General features: G+C 44.6%; 1 protein-coding gene across 1 annotated transcript in view; it reads left to right on the forward strand.

Annotated features, from left to right (window-relative positions):
- Nucleotides 1–3,937: 3,937 nt before the first annotated feature.
- Nucleotides 3,938–17,028, forward strand: part of LOC142483040 (uncharacterized) — a 33,189-nt gene continuing 20,098 nt past the window's right edge. The window contains exons 1-4 of the mRNA XM_075583126.1: nucleotides 3,938–4,153; nucleotides 11,740–11,856; nucleotides 12,676–12,742; nucleotides 14,408–14,481. Coding sequence (XP_075439241.1) covers nucleotides 4,094–4,153; nucleotides 11,740–11,856; nucleotides 12,676–12,742; nucleotides 14,408–14,481 — 318 coding nt within the window. The 5' untranslated portion in view covers nucleotides 3,938–4,093. The remainder of the gene's footprint in view (nucleotides 4,154–11,739; nucleotides 11,857–12,675; nucleotides 12,743–14,407; nucleotides 14,482–17,028) is intronic.

Here is a 17,028-nt window from a genome sequence, read left to right on the forward strand (position 1 = left end):
TACAGTATGTGATGATATCACAATGTCTCTCTTACATCACAGACAGGCTGACATCATCACACAGGCTGGCGGCCAGCAAGAGACAGAAATGCAGATAGAGACACACTGACAAATACATACACTGTAGGCACAGGCACCATGCGGCTTCTGCACCATAAAAGTTCATTTGAATCAAAAATAATGTCATCTTTTAAGTGAGGCGCTATTGAAATCTTGGGGGTCTAAGTGTCAAGACAATCTTGACATAAAACGGAGGCATCATTTTCAATCATTCAATAATGATGTGGTTTTGGATGACAGTATTCTATGAGATATCATGGGAAAATAATAGGAGACATAATGGAAATACAGTATCGTCCAATTTGTGACCATAATGGGAATATACATAGCGCTTCCTTCACAGGAAATAATACATGTGACATAACGGGAATGTAGTAAGTATGTGGGTTTGGCTGGGATTATCCTACATCCTGCAGGGATATAATAACTGGGAAAACGCTATATTTGATACCGCCACGTTGTGGGATGAGCGAGTAAACATTGCATGTCATTTCCCAGAATCCCTTGCTGCAGTGGGAGCACTGTATGCTACTGTACTGTAGGTGATAATGGTTGAAATATATATATATATATATATATATAGATTCAGAGGCAGTCACGTGGCGACAGCCTCTGAAAAATCAAATTTGACCAGCACCAAATTTCGCGCCGCCACGTCGCATTGCGCTTACTATAAGCGCACACAATGGCGGCAATACATGTTTTGCCGCAACGTCGCCGGCATTATAAGCGCAGCCTAAGGCTGCGTTTATAGTACTGGCGACTGCGATTTTGCGCAGTGCCTTAGCAAGTACATGCAGTCCATCGCGGGTGCCCATAATGGGGTCGACGCGATCGCTGGAAGACTTCTTCGGCCCAAAAAAACCTTGCGCACCCCTGCTTTACGGTAATGTCATGATTTGCGTGGTGGGAAATTTAAGTGGTGGTCTTGCAGCCTCCATACTATTTAAGAGAGTGGGGAGCACTATACTTGCTCACTGCACCTGACATAGGGAATCATTCTCTGAACTGTTGTGATCTTTCTGCAAATAAATGCATGCCTTTTTTTTTTCCCAACGTAAAATAGTGCGCGCGACAAAGTAACGGAGTGATGTCGCCGTCGCAAAAACTGGAAGCCGGCAAATTTTGATTTTTCAAGGGCTGTTGCGTCACGTGACGGCCCTTGAACAAATCAAATTGCCGGAATCCCGCAACGCTGCTGCCCGGCGAAACATAACTTCCGCCGGTGGCGACGTCACACGTCGAGTCGCGGTCGACGGCATTATAGGCACGGCCTTAGATATTGTGGAGAAGGCTCGGTTCAGTGTCCAACTTATTCCAGACTGACTTTCATCAGACTATATTGAAGTCTATGAAACCCCTCATGCTAAAAATCAGTGACGAACTCAGAATCAGTGATATGGAGAAAATCAATGGGCATTGACATGTCTGATATAGTTATCAGCATCGGCAGCCCTCACTTTGTTGTCAGCCCGAAATCTGTCCTCATGAAGCTGCTTCCCTGCGTTCCGCTTCAGTTGAAGGCTATGTCCTATTAGATCTTACAATGGTTAAGGAGCATTATGATTGGTAACAAACTATGGACAGTGGTGGTAGTGCATTTGATAAAAGCTGTGGTTTGGTGCTTGGTTGCTGAAGAATAGAATTTCTTTTAAAGCATTTAGAACTGTGAAGTGGCTAAACAGGATTTGAAGCAGTACAAGCTCCTTGTAACTGTGGGATAGTCACTTTGTCTGCTTTGTCCTTAAGCTCCAAGGCCCTAATGTAACATGCTGTGGAGCCGCTTCTTTGTGCAAGAAACTATTTTAGTCCCTATTGTTTAAATGGAGCTGCTCTCTTCCCCAGTGCAGGAAAGTAGTTTCACAGCATATTGTATAGTGGTGCAATAATTAAACGGTGAGCTTTAGGCCCGCGCTTATAGTGCCGGTGGTGGCGACGCGACGTCGCCCGAAAACATGCATTGTCGCCGTCGCGTGCGCTTATAGTAAGCGTGACGGGGCGACGCGATTTTTTGCAGCCGGAAGATTTGATTTTTCAGGGGCTGTCGCCTCGTGTGACAGCTCCTGAACCAATCAGTGGCCTGGTCGCCCGCGCCGCCGCCGCAAAGCGAAATACAACTTTCGCTAGCGGCGACGGGTGACGTCACGTGTCGCCGTCGCGGTCTCTATACGCGCGGCCTTACACAGGCAGGGGACTAGTGCCTGGAAGCTGTATATAGAGTGCTATATAAATGAATACTGTAGTGCATTATCATACCATTACAGTTAGTCCCCGCTCTTCAACGTTTCACTATACAACGAATGGCATATCCAGGGGTGAGCAAACTTTTTATGCCGAGCCCCCCTTTTCATCCATGACCTTTCTCGGGGCCCCCCTGCCTGATGTAATAAAAATCGTATGGAAAAAAAAACCCTTTATTAAACGGTATACAATGTAAATACAAATATGTCTAAATACTTATATATTTCAACAGCTCACGCTTGCAAAATTAGGCTGCGTCCATGTTGCCGCTGAGAGCGGTGACATCTCAAAGCATGAGTCACATAATTTTGCAAGCACGAGTGGGGGGGGGGGGAGTGGATCAGGGCTATTTTTGTGTGTAGCTGTGTGTGTGTGGCTGTGTGCATTGACTGCTGCTGAGCGTGCTACAAAGACAATTTTGTTTGTCTCCCCAAGCGCCAAGCTTGGGAGAGCGTACGTGCACAAAGGCAATCCTTTAGGGTGGGCATTCATCCACTTCTTTGCTACCTCCCTTTCCTCTCTCCATTTTTTTCCCTTCCCTCCCTTTTTTCCTTCTCCCATTTGCCTTTTTATTCTCCCTGCTCTTTAGCTTGCTTTCCCCAGTGTCATCCACACTCCTACCTACAGTATTATGTATTATTTATTTATTTCCGTTTTCAATGTTGTGTTATTTTTAATTATTTCTGTATATTCATAGTATGATTGATAGTGGCAGCCTACCCTTTCACTTGCAGAGGAAGTTGCAGAGGATCGCAGCGAAACAGTTTGCCAGCGGAGAGCAGGAACCCAGCGCTATTGCAGGGCAGACACCGGAAGGAGGGGCGTTTGACATCACAGCGCTGGGGCGTGCTCCTCCCCGTACCTCCGAAGCCCTCGCGCGTGCGCACACACAATCACGTGGCCGCCACCGGCACTATCCTGTTCGCCCGCGCACATCTTCGGCTGCCCGTCCGTGCACATCTTCTTGGCCCTTCCATGCACAGCATCTGCCGGCCCACGCACACCAGGTTTCGCTGCACGCGCCCCCATAGATAATCTTGCGCCCCCCCCCCCGTTTACGCACTGCTGCATTCAATCACAACACAGACACAGCACACATGATCACAACACACACAGAACACATACTCATATCACAACCTACACAACACACACAGACACAACACACACACTCAATCACGTAGCAAGCGTGCCCTCTATAGAACAGCCCTTGCAACGGTTTCACTATCCACGCTACTTCCAGAACGGATTCCATTGGATAACCGAGGACAGCCTGTAATTATACACAGTACTATGCTGTTAAATTATTCCCCTTTCCCTGGCTGGAGATGAGATCAGCTCCAATCTAATGTGACTACAATCTTGTCCAGTACTCAAAAGCACCTTCACAGCATATTGAATTGGGAAGGTTTGTAGAATACAATCAGATCTTCTTGATGAAAATGAAAAGGCCACTTTCGGTCCAGAACACCTACATGTCACTCATGTTCTGTCCTTGGAGACTGATATCCGTGTTTCCTTCAACATGATTTCTGCTTTAATAACAGAAAGAGTAACATTGTTAAAAGAACGCACAGAACACGCGCACCTCAGCGCACAGAACACGCGCACCTCAGCGCACAGAACACGCGCACCTCAGCTAGGGAGACTGCTGCCCCAGCCCCCTCCGTGCTGCATTACTGTGACTAGGGCTGGCGTGCTGGCTATCAGTGACGTCACTACGCCTGCCCTCACCACCAGGCGCTGGTTTGGTGGCATAGAACGGGGCGTCTGCAGCGGCGGCGGCGGCATCATCATGCAGGGCGCAAGGGCAGGAAGGAGCGGGCAGGCTGCTGATCCGCGGCCGTGCAACGAGGTAACCACGGGCAGAGCCGGCGGGGCACTGAGCAGGGTTACCCCACGCGCTGCCAGGGTGGCAAGCAACACACGGGCAGAGAATTGGGTAAAGAGCGCCTTGTGCATGAAGAGCCGTGCTCAGAAGTCCGTGATTAGGGTGAAAGAGCCCGGACTCTGGGCCGGGTAGGCAGTAATATGCAAAGGTGAAGAGTGTCTGCTTCCTGGAGTGACAGCTCTCTGCAGGGCCCCGTGGTTGGATTACCCACTGGCCCTATCTCACCAGCCTTACACATCCGTTCATACAATTCATCTCTCATTCCCAGCATAGGACACTGCAGGTTTATGTGGTGACATCTGGGATGGGGCAGGAGTGCATCGCCATGTTAGCAATGGTTTGGCTAAATGTTACTGCATGTGTACTGTCCAAGTATTATTTTTTTTATCATAGGAATTCAGATTTTACTGCTTTTACACCTAGTTGTTTTTTTTGTTAATAATAAAACGCGTTACACGATTGTTGTGTCCAGCAGTTCTGATTAAAGCATTTACTGTAGTAAAAGAAAAACACTGCACAGAACAGCAAAGCGTTAATATTAAGCTATTATTGGATTCTTGTTTTTTGTTTTACACAATTGCATCCACATTTTAATGTATTGAAAGTATGCAGAAAAATTCATTAAAACATTTTTTTTTACATAGTGAAACCATGCAACACTGCATGTGTAATTTTTGTAACTATGCCCAAGACATACAGTACTTGAAAAGGAGAGGTAACTCAATGTATTACTTCCTGGTAAAACATTTTTATAAATAACTCATTTAACCCCTAACCTGCTTGCAGAAACACTGAAGTTTATTGCTGGCCCTGTGACTGAAGGAATCCGAGTACTTTGACAGCAAAGCTTTGATTTGCTATTGAGGGTGATGTTTAACCCTTTGAAGAAAAAAAATGTTCCCAGCACTCATAAATGATGAGTAAGTGTCAAATGGATATGCCAAAAAAAACTTTACCCATATTACAAAATCATAACAAAAAACACGAATGAATGAACAGTTTAGACACTGTATGTATATATACATGCAAGAACACACGGATAGAGAGAGAACAGAGCACAGTGTGTGAACACAAATCCAAAACACCGTGCGCAAAAGGGAAATACTACACACAAGAACAGATGACCAAAGGGGGGGGGGGAAATGAGAAGGAAAAGAACACAATGAAAATCTGTTACCACCGAAAGGTCTGTGGTACTTCCCTTAAGACCCTTAGGCCTTGCCCCCGCTGCCTACTACAGCGTCCGCTGTGGCGGACGCTGCGCGCACGAGAGCCCTCCCCGCAATGGCGCCGGGCCCGCTGCGAGCGGGGGCCGCAGCGCTCGAGCGAGAGCTACTCCTGCTCTCAATAGAATTGAGAGCAGGACCTAGCGTCGAGCGATACGGCACGCCCCCCGGCGGTTCAGCCAATGAGGGCGAACCTGCCGGGTGACGTCATGGCCACGCCCCCGTCACTCCTCCGCCACGCCCCCCCGGTCTCTTACTGCAGCTCCCTGCAGACCAGGTAATCGGCTGCACGCGCCGCCAATCTCGCGGGCGCGCGTTGCAGCTGAGTTACAGGGGCCGTAGCCTTAGGCTGCGTACATTGTGCGGAGACGACGTGAGTGACGTCGCTTGCGCCGAAAACAAACACTAGGGCGCCATTATAAGTGTGTATAGTGTGAGCGCGTGCACAAGAGCGACCGGCGCTTCGCGCGACAACCTTTATTGAATTTGCTGTGCGATGCTGGTTCTCGTGAGCAGTTCGCCCAATGAGTGTGAACCAGCTCTGTGACATCACAGCCACGCCTCCCTGTCGCTTCTGCCTGCAGGACAGAACAGGCGAGCGTGACGTTGCACACGCATTCACTATGGACGAGTCCTTAGTTAGGTCCTCCCTTGTTGGCAAAGAAAAGATGTAAAATGTGTACTGTAGTCCCAATGATGGGAAAGCAGTTGCACAATGGCTGGCCTATGTAATAGCCCAAGAAACAGGTATGTCCTCTAGCAGTGATAAACAAAACAAGAAAAGCTTCCCTGTTGAATGCACTCGTACAGTGAGTGCGTTCAACAGGGAAACTTTTCTTGTTCTGTTTATCATTATTATATTGTTCCTATTGCACCTCCAGTGTTAACATATCAATCAATATATTAAGGCTGCGCTTATAGTGCCCGCGGCGGTGACGCGACGTCGATCCGAAACAAATACATTGACGACCTCGCAAGTGCTTATAGTAAGCGCAACGGAGCGACATTGCAACCAAACATTTTGTCGCCGGGTCTATTTGATTTTTTAGAGACAGTCGCCACATGTGACTGTCTCTAAACCAATCAGGGACGTCGCTTCAAATCAAATTATAACTTTCGCTGGTGACGTCTTCTGCCGTCGTCGCCAGCACTATAAGCGCGGCCTTATACTGTAAGTACCAGGTCGCACTATATTCGGGCAAATATGGTACTTAGGCTGATGCGGGAGTATCATCCCTTCCCCCTTTCCCACAGAGCTCCGAAACTTGTGCAAAAAAAAAAAAAGCTAAGTACAAGCAAAAGTTCAAAACGCTGGAAAGCTCCAAGTATAAGCGTCCTCAATACTAAATATTCCCCAGCAGGGCTAATGGTATGTGATGCAGGAACCAAAGAACCGTATAGCTGCAAATTCAGATTTCCTCCCTCCCCCTTTTTTGGTCATCTGTTCTTTTGTGTAGTATTTCCCTTGTGTGCACTGTACTTTGTTTTGGAATCATTTGTGTTCATATTTTGTTCACACACTACTCGGTTTTATCTGTGTGTGTGTGTGTGTGTGTGTGTGTGTGTGTGTGTGTGTGTGTGTGTGTGTGTGTGTGTGTGTGTGTATATATACACACACACACACACTACATTGTTCATTCATTAGTGTTTTTTGTTATGATTTTGTAATTAAGTAAAGTTTTTTTGGCATATCCATTTGAGACTCATCATTTACCTTTCAGTGCTGGGAACTTGAGTGTGTTTTCGTGTGGATATTTTCAAGGGTTTTAGGGTCCCTCGCATGTTCCACTTGTACCACCATTGCGCTTTTGCATAGATGTGTTTATTTTTAGAGTGCTGCCTATACTCTATACTTTAATGTTTAACCCTTTGGTTGCGATCTTTCAGTGACCACGGGAATAGAGGAAATATGGTAGGGCACTCGACCTGCATTGCGACCTTTTTAAGTGCTAGATAAGACCAGGAGGGCTTTAGCGTTTTCCAGGTAAATCCAAGCGTAGAGTATGTTACAGCAAAAAGAAAAAAAGTGAGAAGCGCAGTCAAAATTGGGTAGTGGTAAAACTAGACACTTTTATTAAAAATCCTGTCCCAGGGATCACCCTCTAGGACAACAAAAACATGATGATCAATATATAGACAATAAAGTTTAAAAACTGTGCAGATGAAGCTGTTGTGCAATTGCACTCAATGGGTCTCCAAGGGGTTAAAAACGGGAGAATCCCGGTGTACAGTCAGAGTCCTGTAAACTGTGCGCTGCCCGGGCAGATTATGATATAGAGGGGTACCCCAGGGTTGAAGCAATGCTCGATATGCTCACCCTTTAATCGCTGCTGGTCCGTGGGGGTCCGATGACTTTCTTCAATCTCGAAATTTGCTCCAGTACACGCTGCACAGATGCACGTTGACACACGATACCACGCAGCCCTCCGGGTGTCCGGGTCTGATGTCACTTCCGGCCGTGACGCACAGACCCTTCCCGGTAGTCTCTGGACTGCGTCCGTCAGCTCTCCTCCTGGTGGTTGCCGATGAAAGGCAAACAAACTTGAAACAGGTGCTACTGGCTGGAGCCCACTGTATGATGTTGCTTGCTCCACTGCACTGAATGAGAGCAAAAACCCTATGCTCCTCCTCCTACGCGTTTCACCATGAAGATGGCTTCGTCAATTTGGGGCCCCTTATTTGCCTGACAATGTCTTGGTTAAATCTCATCTGGAATTCTAAGGACATCTTTTTATTTATAGATTATGTATGCCATGATCTTATTGCTTTTTCCAGTTGTTTCTTTGCCATTAATACTGCGTCATTGCTCTGGAACACATTGCTTCACGAGAGGCCCACGCCAAGTATAGGGCGTAGGATAACCCTCTATTATATGCTGGAACATTACTGCTGTAGTGTTGGTAATGAGCTTCCCATATGATTTGGGTTTTATTGTAGAACAGTTGCCTTTAATCTAACCCAAGCAGACCAGATTTTAGGAACCATTAATGAAGCATTGGGCAATAATGCAGTTACTTTTGGACATTTAAAGTAACCCGTATCAGTTGGCATTATTTTAATGATTTTTTTTTTTTATTATCGAAACTGAAACTCAGAGGAAGGCCAGCGCTAAAACGAGGCACGGGCCGTGGCACCCAAATATTGAGGGGGAGTGAAACGCAATCGCCAGGAGCAGTAGTGGTAATGTCACAACCTTTTGAAGTGGGTGATCACCGTTAAAAACCCAGTGTCTGCTGCCTACGTCCTGGGTAAAGTCACTTTACGTCCCCTTGTGCCTCAACTACTGTTATTATAATGTTACATTATAATGTTAATAGTGCAGGGATTTATGCCTGAAAACAATCCAAGCACAGGAATGCATAAGCAACAATATTATATTATCATATCACAATGTCCCTATATTATTACCTCAACTTCAAAAAGAGTTTCCCGTGGTTTTAAGCTTAAAGCTACAGCGCCAGTGAGCGTGCGCGAGCAACGGAGTGCCTGGTGGCGCTCGTGGCCTTCAGCCGAGCAATCTGAGGCGGCGGGGGCGCAGCCATGATCTCATGTGTCTGCTTCGCCCTCATTGGCTGAACCGCCACCGTGACGTGGCCATCGCTCGGCCGCACCATAAGTCAAATTTCTTGACTTCTCAAAATGTAGTCGCCACTCGCGCTTGATCATATGCGCGCATGCACTGACTGGGGCCGGCCCCATAGAGCCGTATTTTGTACGTGCTAGCAGTGGGGACGAGGCCTTATGCCTTGTCCATGAGGACGGAGCGCCATGGCGCTCGCTTGCAGCACGGGCGATTCCTGGCCTGCAGTGTAGCGCGATGGGCGGCTTGCTCGGGGTGTGCCCGTGATGTCACGTGCGCAGTTCGCTCTCATTGGCTGAACCAAGCACGTGACCGGCCCATCGCGCAACAGACAATTTTTGTCTCTGCATGAATCGCGCCTACAGACGCGCGAGCGCGCACACAGAGTATGGACACTCCAATGGATTTACATTGATCAACATGGAGAGGCCTAAGGCTGCGCTTATAGTGCTGGCGACGTCGCGGCAAAACAAATATATTGCCGCCATCGTGTGCGCTTATAGTAAGCGCGACGGATTGGTCGCGATCGCTGGAAGTCATCTCTATTTGATTTTCCAGCGACCGTCACCTGACAGTCGGATCGCCGGCACTATAAACGTAGCCTAAGGCTTGCTACCGCCGGGTCACTTATGACTTTTAATATGTCTCACTATCGCTTTAGTGGGTCGGTGTGTGTGTTGCACACTTTTTTGATTTGCGTTTAGGTGTGTATTGTGTGTTGATCTTAATGTCGATCCGTTAATACAGTACAGCAGTGTTTTCTTTATAAAGCTTTCTATGGTTGCCTGCATTTCCCCCTTGGTTTGGACTCCAGGGCCCTGACACAGCGCTTTGTATATTGCATACTTTGGTTAGTCACAAAAACCTGGTCTCTCTGGTGTCCCTAAGGGTAGACGTGAGAAAGTATGGCTTCGACGTTATTAGAGATGGACGAGCGTGTTCAGTCTGCAAATTCTCACGCACATTACTATTTCTTTGCAAATCCGTGGAGGTTTGTGCAAAGAGTTTGTTATAAAAAGTTTGTGCAAAAACATGCAGTTTCACCTTGCGCCACTAGAGTTCGCACCGACAAACTTCATAAATTTCGCTGAGACTCGTTATCACTAGAGTCCCAAGTGCTATACAGGCATACCCCGCTTTAAGTACACTCACTTTAAGTACACTCGCGAGTAAGTACATATCGCCCAATAGGCAAACGGCAGCTCACGCATGCGCCTGTCAGCACGTCCTGAACAGCAATACCGGCTCCCTACCTGTACCGAAGCTGTGCGCAAGCGGGGAGACTATAGAGCCTGTTACAAATGCGTTATTTACATCAGTTATGCACGTATATGATGATTACAGTACAGTACATGCATCAATAAGTGGGGAAAAGGTAGTGCTTCACTTTAAGTACATTTTCGCTTTACATACATGCTCCGGTCCCATTGCGTACGTTAATGCGGGGTATGCCTGTATATACCTCCCAAAACACACCATTTTATACAACGTGGAGAGAGACGTGCACCTAATGGAACACCCCTGAGATTCCTGGGAAACATGCTATTTTATTTATGCAATATATATATATATATATATATTATATATATTATGTCTTTAACAAAACTACAAAAGTTACAAACGTGACAACCGGTCATGTTTCACTCCCCACAAAAAGCGAAATGCTGACCCTGAGACCATTTTGGTGGACACTCATGAATGTGATTGCATTGTGCAGTAGTTTAAGTGGGGCAACGTAAAGTCATCAATGCACTCACAAGATGCCAGTATCAGCGGGTTCATCAGAAAAGTGGGTAGTTCTCCTCGAAGGCATTGCAGCTGTATATGCTGGATGCTTCTAGTAGTGGTCTGACTGCAGAGTGTGCTGGAAATGTCACCCGAGCCTATTCCCACACTCCTTTCCGGTATCTTCACTGCCGCGCGTGTCCGGAGCCGGTTCATACTGTTTTTTAGTGAAGTGCAGAGACAACCTTGTGTAATATTTTGGTTCAGTGATTCATAAACCGCCCCATTATAAGGAGAGAACTCACCAGTGTAACATCATTTAAAGCTTGAATAAAACAGTGTTATCAGGGTAATTGTGCTCAAAACCAAATATAAGTGCAATTCTTAAATAAGAAAGTGCTTAGTGAATTATTCAATACTGTATAACAATATAAAATATAAACTGAAAATTCTGTGATGAAAGACCAGAAAGTGACAATTTTCACTTTTTGATTATTTAAAGCTTACCTGAAACCCAGCAAGAATACCTAAGATTATAGGAACTACTGCCAGGTTTACATAAAATGGCTATTATTTGTAGGGTTTTTTTTTGTGTGTGTCAAAACAAGCACACAAAAAAACAACAAATATCTCAGGAATTAAATGGTCCATTGAAGGTTGGAGGACCATGGATCAGCTCAAGGGGAACCCAATTCCAAGTAAGTTATAAACCAAATAAGAACCAAAAAGGTATAGCATCGTGAGCTGCTGATTTTTAACCTGTCTTGAGTATCAAACAGTAATGTTGAAATTAAGTTCCAGCACTAGTCTTCCATCCTATTATGCTTGGTTCTGGTTAAACATCAGGTAACCGACCTCCTAGATAGTTAGTGAACGTATTGGCTTGTTTGTTGCCCCTTCTTCTGTACTACAACAATGACATTAGTGAGACATTTTAAGAAGTTAAAGCCCTACCCTGAGTGCCTTTGTCGGTGAATTCGGAAGACTTGATTTTTCGTGTTTAATTTTACCCTACCCAGGTCTTCGCTGACCTGTCCTCCGGGAAATTGCCTCTGGACCCAAGCGGCGTTTTGAACAGTGAACTGGACAGAAATGAGAAGGTCTTCCAAGCTAAAATGACAATGATTTTAATGAAGGTAGGAGCCATATCGCTCTACCATGAATATATGGATTGATGTTTCTTACATGATATTTTCATTTAACCGTTTAAAGCCTATGCCTGTGCTATATATTATTTATGATGTGATCTGCATCAGGGGGGTTCGCAGACATTTCTCAGGTCTGTCAGAGGAATGGAGTACATGGGTTTGAAAGCCTGTACAAGAGTAGAGAGAACACACCTGGTACACCTGTGCATGTGTTTTCACAGGCTACTTTAAGTTGGTATTCCATATAAAGTGACAATCTCCTGTGCCCGCCATAAAAATAAATGTTTATTTCATTTCTAAATTCTGTAAGGGCATTCTGGATAAATGATTTTTATTTTTCTTCCCCTCCGAGGGAAATAAAAATGGTTGCTGCCACCCACAAACATTTTAAAGCAGCTATTTGCATGGGGATGTCTTAACAGTGCAATAATAAACCGGTGAAAACTGTGTAAACCAGTTTTTTGGAAAAAAATTAAATAGAACAAGAAAAATCTGCACAATACAATCTAACTGTTTTGGGTTCTGATTTTTATTTTTTTTATATATATATATATTATTTTGGTGGGGGATGCTGCTTCAACCCTAATTTTAGTGGAGCACCTGAAAAAGCAGATTGTGTGCTGCAGTACAACCAGCAGTGAATGTTATATCTGTATCCAACACACACCACCACGACATTCCATATCAGATAAGTGTGAGGTGTAGCTGAATAATGTGAAGGTATTTGTTGTTATGGTTCTGTCTGCTACAAAGTAAATAGTAACTGCTGCAACGCCTTTTCATGTCTGTTTTTTTTTTTTTACATAGTACGACAAGCCTTTTGAAGATGATCTACTAATAGATATTGCAAGTTTAACTTATGATACCCCAAATGGTAAGGAAGTATTTGCAACCGATAAAAGTCCATGGGAAATCTCATGTGAGTGGGTAAATTGTTCTTTTAATCGGTTAATTGTTGGAGCCAAGAAATGTAGTCTGGTCCAATAGCACGGACATGTAAAGTGTTTATATTTCCAAATGAACATGAAAACTACTTACTACTTTAAAAAAACAAACCCCAGGAAATGTCAAGTGACCTGTTAATACTGTGTATGATTGTATGCATAATAATTGTACGGTTTCATTTTCTGGCTTGTTATATCTTGTAACATTATTTTAATGCGTGTCTCACATTCAAATGAATGTTGCAAGTGTTAAAGATCCCATCGGGACCAGAGATTGATCTATTTAATTAAACACTTGGAACATTCATTTGCGAGTGGCGTTTGTTGGAGATTCTGCAGTACCAAGGCAATTACACCAGTGCTGCTGTTTTGGTGTCCCGATTACACTGTAGTAGCCAAGCGTGTCAGCTTTTTTTTATGGTGGCACTCCTCTCTATAATTGCAATATGGCATCGCTGAAATTGGAGAAAGGTGGGAATAGATCTAACTGCTTCATATTTTTTTACATTAACCATCATGTCAAAGAATGAATTGCTTACAGGCATACCCCAGTTTAAGGACACTCACTTTAAGTACACTCGCGAGTAAGGACATATTTACAATAGCACCATACCTCTGTGTCCATACGCTTGCTTCGCGAGTGCGGACACTTATTCTGCCCTACAGACCGCCGTAGTAGCGATGCGCTGATTCCCCTCGCCCAATAGGCAAACGGCAGCTCGCGCATGCGCCTGTCTGCACGTCCTGAACAGCAATACCGGCTCCCTACCTGTACCGAAGCATCGATAAGTGGGGGGAAAAGGTAGTGCTTCACTTTAAGTACATTTTCGCTTAACATACATGCTTTGGTCCCATTGTGTACGTTAATGCCTGTATATATATCTAAAAAAAATTTTAGACATGTGTCCAGTGTTGCAAAGATCAATGGCTTCGTTTTGGACAGAACATGTAATTAATTTCCTGTTGCACGTGATTTGATCATCATTTCTTTGTAGCTATTAGTAAGTGTAGGAAGATGTTTGTGTCATCCCTACCAATGATATCAAAATGAACGTCTTCGGCCAGTTCATATTGGGACCTCCTTTCATTAATTGAAAGTTGAACACGATCCACTTCTCTCTCCTCAAGTCTGCAATACTTTCCATCTTTATTCAGCCATCCACTTATCTCTCCGTTATGCTCCTTGAGTGGTTCATTTAACACTCCTACCTATCTCAGTAGATGTCTTCTCAGATGTTTTGGCTCTTTTAACCTACTTCTGCCCACTGGTTCAGAGCAAGTCTCTGTAGCTGCCAGCATTTCTCTCCTCTCGGGCTACAGCCTAATTCTGACCTGATATTGATACCAACAGCTGCTACTGCAAGCATTCCTTGGTTGGGTATCCAGACTACAGCAATATTTGTGCTACCATTGTAGTTCACCTAGCACTGTGATGACACTTTTTAACCCATTAAATATGACAAGAAAAAGCAAACCTATAACGTCTAGCAATCCAATAAATTATTATCTCAACGGATGACTCCCCTTCTCTGCTTTATTTAATGTGTTCATTTTTACTCAATCTTTTCTTTCTTTTTTTTTTTTTTTAAATCTAGGACCCAAAATATGGAATGGCTGCTATAAAAATATTAAAAAGAAACCGAAATATAAAAATCGTTCAAAGAAAAAGGTATTTATCAACTTTGTAGTCTTATTTTGCTTAAGATAGATAGAAAAGACAAGCCCAAACCCTCATAAAGCATTACTAAACAAATATTTTAGTGGGTAAAAGGTACTGAATACACATATGGTACAGTGGAAAAATAAAAACAATTGGGTATAATAACCATCAGGAGTCGTCGGAATACCAGACCCTCATAGGCACACCGAAGTGACAGGGACCCCACAAGGAAGCCCAGCCAGCCTATTGGTAACAATGCAGGTAGGTGTATTCACACAATCACTGCAGCATTGGAAATACCCGTTCCGATAGGGAAAGCACCCTCTCCCGGTCCAAAGCATACACTCCATCACTGCAACTAAAATTTTCTTAAGACACGCTTGCGGAAGCCCCTTCTAAAGCCGCTCTCATTGCGGCTGCAGGGGCTCGCTGCCGAGCAGCAGCGCGCCTCAGCGCCTAAGCACTGACCATGCCCGAGGCCTAAGGCGTCCACACCCCACGCTCCACTCAGATGAGCAGGTTAAGCTGGAATCATAAGCAAAGAAAAGAAAGAAAGCTCCCTAATAGCCGCACAAGAGAACACCTATACCTATGTTAAAAATTACTATTTATTAATAAATGATTAAAATATATTTATTGCAGCAAAAAGCTAACGTGAACCAAAGTGATTAAAATAAATTAAAAAACGGAGCAGGTAACTGTATGCCTAATTCAAACTAACAGTGTATGCTAGGAATAACTATTTTAGAATGTCCCACTGCTATATAATTATACTAACAGTGGTAGTTATACCAATACAGTTCTATATAGTTTGAGGACTACACCTAAATGGAGAGTATAGCTTAATGTAGTGTGTGTGCTCAGAATAATATATTTGTTGAGCCAGCTAATGCTAGTATACGGATATATACACACACATATGTACCAGACCAACGGGTTCAAAGGTAAATGAACATAGAGGTCTGTTATGTTTAGCAGAACAGCTATTTCAAGATCACAAAGTATGTGTCTTGTACTCAGAACCATGACAAATAGGAAAGTAGTCAGAGTGTTGTGCTTCCTTTAGAAGGCTCCGAAACACTCTAACTGAGAGAAGGCAACAGTCCTCTCCGATATAGCCAGCGCACTAGGTGGTGACGCTTAGCTTGCCCAACATATGTTTCACCGTTGTGGCTTCATCGGGGGCTGGAATCACCTCCTTTCAGGGAGCAGCTGCGACACAGACACTCAAGGGTGACGTCACCGCTCAGGAGTGGTACAGAGATCAAATGATTACCGGTAGCATGTGTCACGGGAGACCAGGACTAACACGCATGGTACATCATTGGTGGTTTCTTCTCGCTCTTCCTCATCTGGATTATGCCCCGTGTTTTCCATGCTCCCATAACATTTCATGCATAAATCCTCAACTCCCTTTTAGATAAGTGCAAAGTCTTTTATGGAGATAATGTGTAATCCTTTCCCCTCCAACAGGACATACATGTACAGGTAAGGGAGGAGCTAGGTGTCCCTCTATAAAAGAGCTCTGTCCACCAAAGCTTGGGATTTCTTCCATTATGAGTTAATGTTCCTTTTTAGTAAATGCTGCAGCAATTACAAATTGAAGACTAACCCGGTTAGGGATTGACTAAAAAGAAAAATGAAACGGGAGCAATGAATTGCTGTGACAAGGACTGCCGTACCCTCCTGAGGGACTTACACATGCATACTCTCATATGCATACGTTGAAATGTGTCCATATATATATAACCAGTGTTCGACAAACCTATACATTTGCTCGCCCCGGGCGAGTGGATTTATCCCCCGGGCGAGTAAATATTGGCCCAAGCAGCACACGTTTAGTACTAGGTGGCGAGTAGATTTTTTTGTGTGGCGAGTAGATTTTTTGGTGATTTGTCAACCACTGTATATAACCATACACAAACAACTTTAATCACAAGCGTTTCCTGATATTAAGTATTCATATATAGCATATCACGCACAGTGAAAGCCCAAATAAATACTTATTCTAGTAGTACATTTATTATTATTATTATTATACCTATGTGGTCACACTTTTTTTTTTTACACTGCTTTACAAAGCAGATCTAGAATTTCCAACAACATGCATTGAAGTTGTGGTTCGGTCTTGGGTTTCTTTTGTCCCCCCTAGATTGGAAGCAGGAGCTGTACTGCGTTATTTTCAGCTTTGGGAATCATCTCTTGCAGATATACTTGCCTCTGACCCCCAGTGGTGGATTTTCCATTAGGCCTGTGCCTAGGCCGGCATATTTCTTTACACCCCCTCCCCCCACAATATAAAGAGGCCCCTCTCTCTTCCCCACTGGTTGCTGCAGGAGAGAATAGGGCCTCTAAAGTTCTTACCTTCTGCGTCATGCCGCGCTTCTTCTGCAGAGTCAAATGACGCAGCGACGTCCGGTACCATGGCAACGTGCTGCCGTGTCACATCGCGGTACCATGACAACATGACGTCACGTTACCATCGTAACGCGAAGCCATGGGACGTTGTAGCTTCATTTGATGCTGCAGAAGGAGGGGCGCGGCACCAGGTAAGTG

The sequence above is a fragment of the Ascaphus truei genome, unplaced genomic scaffold (genome assembly GCF_040206685.1).
Source record: "Ascaphus truei isolate aAscTru1 unplaced genomic scaffold, aAscTru1.hap1 HAP1_SCAFFOLD_289, whole genome shotgun sequence".
NCBI classification, from domain to species: Eukaryota; Metazoa; Chordata; class Amphibia; order Anura; family Ascaphidae; genus Ascaphus; species Ascaphus truei.